Source organism: Motacilla alba, chromosome 6 (genome assembly GCF_015832195.1).
Source record: "Motacilla alba alba isolate MOTALB_02 chromosome 6, Motacilla_alba_V1.0_pri, whole genome shotgun sequence".
NCBI classification, from domain to species: Eukaryota; Metazoa; Chordata; class Aves; order Passeriformes; family Motacillidae; genus Motacilla; species Motacilla alba.
The window spans coordinates 14,381,005-14,388,707 of record NC_052021.1 but is presented as its reverse complement, the minus strand read 5'-3'; the positions used below and the strand labels follow the sequence as shown (position 1 = coordinate 14,388,707).

At 56.4% G+C, this 7,703-nt stretch overlaps 1 protein-coding gene across 1 annotated transcript; it reads right to left on the bottom strand.

Annotated features, from left to right (window-relative positions):
- Nucleotides 1-1,758: 1,758 nt before the first annotated feature.
- Nucleotides 1,759-5,729, bottom strand: ZNF503 (zinc finger protein 503). Its single transcript, XM_038140881.1, has 2 exons — nucleotides 5,013-5,729; nucleotides 1,759-3,923 (listed from the first exon to the last, which is right to left on the bottom strand). The coding sequence occupies exons 1-2, from the start codon at nucleotides 5,319-5,321 to the stop codon at nucleotides 2,403-2,405; spliced, it is 1,830 nt and encodes a 609-aa protein (XP_037996809.1). The 5' UTR covers nucleotides 5,322-5,729; the 3' UTR covers nucleotides 1,759-2,402.
- Nucleotides 5,730-7,703: the final 1,974 nt, after the last annotated feature.

The following is a 7,703-nucleotide window of genomic DNA, read 5'->3' as shown; positions in this document are numbered from 1 at the left end:
CCTCAAATTAAGAGTAGTTAAAATAGCAAAGCGGGGAAGGCAGTCTGGCCGGGCTGCAGGAGAGAGCGGGGGGTGTGCGGCATACAGAGAGGACCGCGAGCTTGTTCTGCCTTTCTCGGGCTCGCCGGATGAATCCTCCGCCACCATCACCCCCGACCCGAGAAGCCCTTCTTTCAATTACTTTTTGTGTTTGTATCCGCTTCTTATTTTATAACTGAAGTTTACTTGGTGCAGTTAACAGCACTGCCCTCTCCTCCCTTTCTCTAACTAATCGGTTCAGAACGAGAGCTCGTTTTACATTTCCTAAAGCAGAGATACGCAAAGGTCCCTTTCCCATTTAAGGCGGATGGGGGGGAACACATTTGGTTAAACCGCAAAGCATTTCCCGTGCCGCTTTCGGACAGCGTCCCACAAGAGCCGCAGCGCGGCCCAGCACCGGCTCCCCGCGTGTGTCCCGGCCCCCGCCGCGGGCCTGGCCCGGAGAGCCGTGCCGGGACGGCCGGGCGGCCGCTGGAGCCTCAGTAGCTTGCTGCTTTTCTCGCCTTTGCACATTAACGCTAACTTCCACTAATTATCTGGAGTAAATGTATTAGACTAATTAGCATCTGGGCACCACGGGAAACTCTGAACAGTAATTATATTGTAGGGGGGAATCCAGAACAAAGGAAGAAAACCCAATGATTTGTCAAGCAAAGTCGCCGCTTGCAACTTTGCCCCCCGCCAGTGCGTCGCGCTGGGGCCGGGAGGAGCGGGGCCGAGCGGGGGGCAGCAGGTACTCGGCTCCGCCTGAGCCGCTGCTGCGAGCGCCTGGCACAGCGCGGGGCAAAGCCCGTCGCTGGCATTGCGTTTACGGACTTGGGTATCGCTTTTCCGACTATCTCGGCGGCACCGGTTTGTTCCGCAGTTTCGGTGGCTGCTCTGGCTGCTCCGTCGCAGCCCCCGCTCCTACCTGAACGCAGGACGACGAGCCGGAGCTGGGCGGTGGCCCTTGGGCGCCAGGAGGAAACCCGGGCTGGGGAGGCAGAGACGCGGCGCAGGCAGGGGCAGCCCCTCTCGGGATCACGTCAAGTTTGGCACTGCACTTCAGTAAAGAGCAAACTCGGCCCAAATAACGGATGGCTTCTTTTTTCCCCCGTCCCTTCCTTTTTAAAAGAAAATGAGTTTTCAGAGCTGTCCGATTTTTTTTTTTTTACGTGACGATCTTTTGTGCTGCGGTGCGAACTGAAGAGAGAAATTGAAAATAACTGGATGAGCTCAAACAGCGCTTCCCTAATTACTTCTGAACTTCTCATTTAGAAAGAGATGAATAGGTATGCATTACACTGCTAAAAAAACCAAAGATAATCATCTTACACTTTTAAAAAACAGTCTTGCCTTCCCCGTTTCTTTCTAAAGAAAGAATGAAGTATTCGAGTTGAAAACTAGTTTTAAAAAACAGGTATTTCACAGTAAAAACATTTAAAATATAAGTTTACCTTCTTTAAAGACAGGGAAAGAGATTTAAGCGATTCTCAGTTTTCCTATTTCGTGCCAGAAAATTCTACTGACGAGGAAAAAAACCAACTGTGTCTGATTATTTTTTAAGAGAGCCCTGGGGTTACAATAAAAAAAAACTTTTGGTTGGGTTTTTTTTTTTAAATTTTTAATTAAAATTGAATAAACGCTTAAGGAGAAATTAGCAGTCACCTCCATCCAAGACCTACTCGGGTTTTATAACAGAATCAAAGCGTATTAAAAAAAAAAAGTAAAACCTTTTAATACATCAAATATACGGAATTTTAATCTTTAAAGCGATACATTGTCTATTTTAGTACATGACGTAAACCTTACTTAACCCTTTTTACAGGGTGGACTTAAAAATTAAAAATAGTTAAGTGTTCCTTTTAAAGAACAAAATAAGGCAAATGAGGTTTTTGGAATAGAATTGTTTTTGTTTTTTCTTCCAGAATACATACAAAAAAATACCAATTCTCTTTCAAGGGTATACACCTTAAAAATAATTGCAATTTGAAATTATAACTGACAAATTGCGAGTTGTTTTTAGTAACAAACATGCATGTAAATTTTTTTGTTTCAATGAGACATTAAATAAGAACGTACAATACAATCATAGCAATTTTAAAGTAACATTAAAGAGAAGACCTCTATCTTTTTATTTATATTCTACAATGGGTGTTCCACTTTTACCTATTGAGCTCTGTTTAGTAATGCACTTTATGATTCGTTGTCCCGCTTGAAGCTAACATAAATAAATACAGTGCTCATGGATCCAGTCCTCAAATGAACACTATTTTATAAAAAGTCAGATTTTTTTTTCTTTCCAACTTTTACAAAGTTTCGCAGGGCTTCCTTCCCTTACCGCTAGACTTTTGTGTTGTGTGTCAAAGCCCCGCTGCCTGCACTCACTGGTACCCCAGGGCCGAGGCTGTGGTGAGTCTCTGCCCATAGAGTGCGTAAGGGGAGTAGTAGGGTCCGGTGGCAGCGGGCACGGGCACGGGGGCCCCGGGGGTGGGCAGGGGGCTCTTGGAGTAGGGGTGGTAGCGGCTGCCGAGTCCCAGCGCATGGTGCGGGCTGCGCAAGGCCAGCGTGCCCGGGCTGCCCGGGGCGCCCGTCGTGGGGATGTGCATGTGGCACGCCATGGCCGCAGCCGCTGCGCTGGCCAGCGACGAGGAGCTGGGGTAGCTGGAGAGGAGTTTATCGGTGCCCGGGAAGGCAGTATGGGTCCGCAAGTGGCTAAGCAGCTCCTCCGAGGTGGCAAAGCGCTTGTCGCAGGGTCCGTTGGCCGACACCCAGTTGCAGATGTGTGGCTGGGGGTCGTTGGGGAGCATGAAGCCGTAGGGGTACAAAGGGTGGCCGGCTAGCGAAGGCGGCGTGGCGCCGGTCAGCGAGGAGTGGACGCTGTGCAAAGGGTGGGTGGGGTAGACGAGGGGGTATCCGGACTTGAGGGCTTGGTCGTGGGCGCAGGAGGCTCCGGCGGCGCCTGCCAGGTGGCTGGCGCAGTGGTAGCTCAGGCAGTACGGGTCTCGGCACAGGCTCGCCGTCATCACCGACGGCGGCGACGCGCCCGCCAGCGGGCTCGACCCCGCCGGCTTGCTGCAGCCCAGGCTGCTGGCGGCGGCCAGCTGGGCCCCCACCAGGCTGGAGGATTTGGTGGGGTCCAGAGCCACTCCGTGCGGCAGGAACTGTGGCGGGTAGCCGGCGTAGGCTCCAGCCAGCGTCCCCGGGTAGCTCATGCCCGCCGGGGGCAAGGGGAAAACGGTCTGGCCCGGCTTGTAAGGGGAGACGGGGGCCACGAGGCCGGAGCCCAGAACGGAGGTGGAGGAGGTGGCGGTGGTGCTGCTGCAGGAGGAGGCGGAGTCCGACGCGATGGGCTTGGAGCCCGGCGTGCTCTCCTGGTGCTGGTTGACCTCCACGTTAATCCCGGCACAGCTCACGCTAATCCGGCTGTGGCTGATGCTGGTGGTGCCCGGGCCTCCCTCCGAGCCGGAGCTGCCGCTCTTTCCGCAGCCCTCCGAGTCCTTCTTGTCCTCCCCGCCTTTGCCCTCGGCCGGCAGCAGCCCGGGCGAGCAGGCGGAGGCGCTGGAGTTGGGGCTGCCTGTCCTTGGGGTGAACGGCTGGCAGGTGGCGCTCGGCACCCGGAATCCCGACTTCTCCCCGGCCGCGACCCCCGCGGCGGGGGCGCCCGCGCAGCCCGCCGCCCCCGGCTCCTTCTTCTCCGCGCCCGGCTTGGAGTACGGCTTGAAGCTCGATTTGTCCTCCACGCCGATGTCGCTGAGCTTCAAGGGGCCCGACTTGGAGTCCTTGTCGCCTCCGGAGCCATTGGAGGTGACCGAGGAGAGTTTGGAGGAAGGGGACGGGTCCGGCTTCCCTATCTGCGAGCAAGTTTGTGCCAAAAGGGCCAGGGGGCTCTTCTTTGCATCCAGCTGCGGAAATCAGAAGGACACACAAAGAAAGAGATTTAATCGGGGTATGAGAAAACCCCCATTGCTTACATAGGACTCTTGTCCCGTAGGTTTCTGCAGAGTACAGCCTGGAAGTAACGAACAGTTTGTGCGCATTCATCAACTTGACAGCCCCCTCCCTTGAATGCACCATTTTCCATAAAGCCTTTAAAAAGGGCTGGGGATTTTCGTATCCCTGCGAGCTCGCCGCGGCCGCCTTCAATGCCCCCAGCCTCCCCAGCAGCGGCCCGGACAGCGCGGAACTCGGCGTCTCGGCGTCGCTCGGGCCGTGCTGGCCCGCAAACCCGCCCGTGAACTACAGCGACTGCAGCATTTCTGCACCCTGACTGCTGGCACTATTTATAAACAGAGCCCGAGCTAGCCGGCGAGCAGGGCTCCCCGGGAGAAGAGCCTCCTCGCTCCGCAGAGACCTTAATGAAATCATTCATTCCCACGGACACACCCTTCCCACCACCAGCTCTGTGTCGAGTTTCGGTCCCCCAAACAGCGAGCTAGGCAGAGGGGCACCGGCAACCTCGACAGAGCGGAAAGGGGACCGACAGGCGCCCCGAAGTGCAGATCTGTGTCGGTACTTGAAAGGAATCGGTCGGCGAGCCGAAATAGTTATCCTGCCGCACCCACGTTTGAGCCTGTCGCTCTCCGCGTCCTGCCGTCCCGTCCCGTGTGTGTCCCCCCCCACCCCAAAACACTCTCTGCAAAAGCAAGGTTGTTTGGCGCTCGGAGCGTTGCTTATTTGCGTGGCCGGATCGTGACCCCAGCGTGGATCTGTTCCTTCCACCCACCCCTCCTCTCAGAAAGAAAAAAAAAAAAAGGCTCAAAATAGCAAAAAAGAAAATATTAATTTACACGGGAAGTAGACATTATCCCAGTAAACACGGAAACAATACCCAGGAGCGGCTCCTCGCACTAACTCGAGATCAAAAGAAGCCCCTGTCCCGGTATAAATGCATTTCAAAGCGCAGGAAAGTGCCGAGGGCGGCTGGCGGAGCCGCCATGCACAGCCAGCGCCCGGGCAGGGACGAGAGAAAGCGACGGGGGCCGGGTCCTTACCTCGATGGGGCTGACGGGCGTGGAGGGTAAAGGCTGCAGGTATTCAGGGTGTAAAATGTGTCCAGTCCGCGCCGTGAGCATTTTCAAGACTTTGATGGGAAGGCGGTTGGCTTGGCGTAGCGGGTCCGAGGGGGGGACGGCGTGGAAGCAGGGCTTGGCGGCGGCGCTGCTGCCGTTATTCCCAGCGTGCCCGTTCGGCCCGGCGAGGTCGGCGGCGCTGCGGCTGCGGCGGGGGCTGCCTCCGGGCTCGCTGAGGCTGCTGCTGCGCTTACTACTTCTTATAGCAGAAAGCGAGGGCGATGTGATCATGACCCAAAACCTCGCATGAAAACTGGGGCAAGTGGCGCCGCTCGCACTCGGAAACGCTCGCTCGCTTTCTGCGGGCGAGAAAGGAAAAAAGCCACACGCCCCCCGAGCAGAAAAACAAACATACAATGTCCCGTGGCTCTCTCTGGCGGGGAGGGCGTGGGTAGGGAGGGGGAGGGAAAGGGGGAGCCGGCCGGAGAGAAAGAGGAAGAAAAAAAGCCGAGTAATCCTTGGGCTGTGCTGGGGGCGGGGGTGGGGGCTGCGAGCGTGTGCCGCGGTCCCCCTCGGCCGCTCTCAGCTCCCCCGGCTGGCGCGGCGCGGAGCGCTCGCCTCCGCCGCTCAGCTGTGATGCGAGCCGCTGCCCATCCAGCCCGGGATCTGGCAAAGAAACTCACTTCAAAAGCAGCTGAATTAGTCTGAGATTAAAGCCTTTGCCGCCTTCCAATCAAATGGGACCCCGAGGTGATTGGAGGGTCAAGGGGATGTGACGTTCCCTTTTCTGGGCTTTTTTTTTTCCTCCGTTTTTAATGGTCTCTCGCTCTTTTTTTTTTTTTTTTTTTTTTCCCTTCCCTTTCTCGTCCGCCTTCCCTCTCCCCTCCCCTCCTTCCTTGTTTTCGCTCCTAGGATGGGATGGGCGTTAATTCTGTGTTTCACATCAAGCGCTGCGGACGTTTTTCTTCCTCCGCAGCCAGCGCGGATCGCGCGGCAGCGGCGGGGCGGCCGCGGGGCTGGGGGCGCCGCGCCTGCCGGGGGGCGGCCGCGGGCTCCGCCGCGCTCCCCCCGCCCGCCCCCGCCGCTCGCACACCGCCCCGAGCACGACCTGCCGCCCGCCACGCACGGCGCTTTCGGGCCCGGCCCGCGCCCCCCCTCCCCGGGGCCAGCCCGCCGGGACGGCTCCGGGGCCTCCGCCGCGCCGTGTCCCCCTCCGGGACCCGCGGAAGGGCGCGGGGCGCTTTTCCCGCCCCTCCCGCCTGACAGCGCGGGGGAGGCCCGGACGAGAACCTGCAGAGCGCCGGCCTGCACGTCGCCGGCGGCAGCGGGCGGGAGCCGGGGCGCTGCGGCGCGGCTTGCGGCGGCGCGGGGAGCGCGGCGGGATTGGGGGAGGTCGTCACACGCGGGGCTGTCACGCACAGCCCGCCGCCGCCTTTCGGGACTCTCCGCCCCGCCGTCAATTGTCAGTGCTCCCCAACCGCAATCAATCAGTTATTTGTCAGCCCCTGTCAATCCGCCCTTGATTTATGTCAGCTTTTGTTGCTGATTACAAGCCTGGTGTGACTTGAAGGGGGAAGGAGAGAGAGAGGGAGAGGGAGGAAGAAGGAAAGAAAACAGAGGGAGAGACGGGCTCCTCGGGAGAAAAAGCCTTTTAATTTACGGAATAAATCCTTGGAGTAAACTGGATTTGTTTGCCAGCAACCGGTAGCCCTCCCCAGCCCCTGACTGCCCTGTCGGGGAGGGCTATTGGACTCCTCTTCGTCCTATTTCAAAGTGTCCTTCGTCCCTGCACCCGCCGGGCTGAACCGGTCCCCGGCAGCAGGGTCCTGGGGAGGCGGCCCCTCACCCTAACGAAAGTACTGGTTCGCCATTTATGTGTTGGATTTTCACCTAGGCTGTGTTGAGAGCCTTTGGGTACGCACTCGGTGTCCTCCCGCGCGTTACATTCGTCTTGCTTTGTGTCTGTGCGCTCCCGAAGGGTACCGAGTCCTCTGCCCTCAACCCCGTTTTTACCGGTGCCGGCAGATGCCCCGAGCGGAATCCGCAGCCCTTCAAGTCGCTGGGTTGCCTTTTTCTTTTCTCTTTGTACTTTGCTTCCCGCTATCCCCCCACCTCCTCATCCCATAACATTTTTTTCACAGGCAAAATGTGTTAATCAATCTTTTACTTTTGTTTCCGGATCTGACATGGTGGCCCACACAATCTACAACATTAACAAAAAGGTCACTTAGAGATAAAACACGTTTGACAAGTGAAGAACAAGGCAAGTGCTTTAGGGGTCGCGTCCAATTCCTGACCTGGACTCCAACCAGAACAGGCGCTGATCCTGGAAGGGTTGGACGAGAGGAAGGACTTTCACTTTCTCACGTTTAGATTTGCTGAACCCAGTCCTTTTTCTTCCCTTGAAACACCGATCTGCCCCAGTCCCTAAACAGATGTGTCAGATAGTCTTTAATGACCTGCTCTTCTTACGAGGTATATGTAAGGCAGGTTTTCCTCGGTATCCCCCCCCTTCCCCCGCCAAGAGGTACCCTTTAAATCTTGCAGCGCAGTAAGTATATCTGCTGTATTTTCTTTAAACCACTTTACTCTTTTACTACAGTGTATAGAGTAGGATAAATACACAGAACTCCTCTGGCTTTAATAAAGATGCGATTAATTTTAACAAACTTT

Coding starts and splice junctions, on each gene's coding strand:
- ZNF503 (XM_038140881.1), bottom strand. CDS start 5,321: ATGATCACATCGCCCTCGCTTTCTGCTATAAGAAGTAGTAAGCGCAGC. Junction 3,924..5,012: donor CGCCCGTCAGCCCCATCGAG/GTAAGGACCCGG, acceptor TGATTTCCGCAG/CTGGATGCAAAGAAGAGCCC.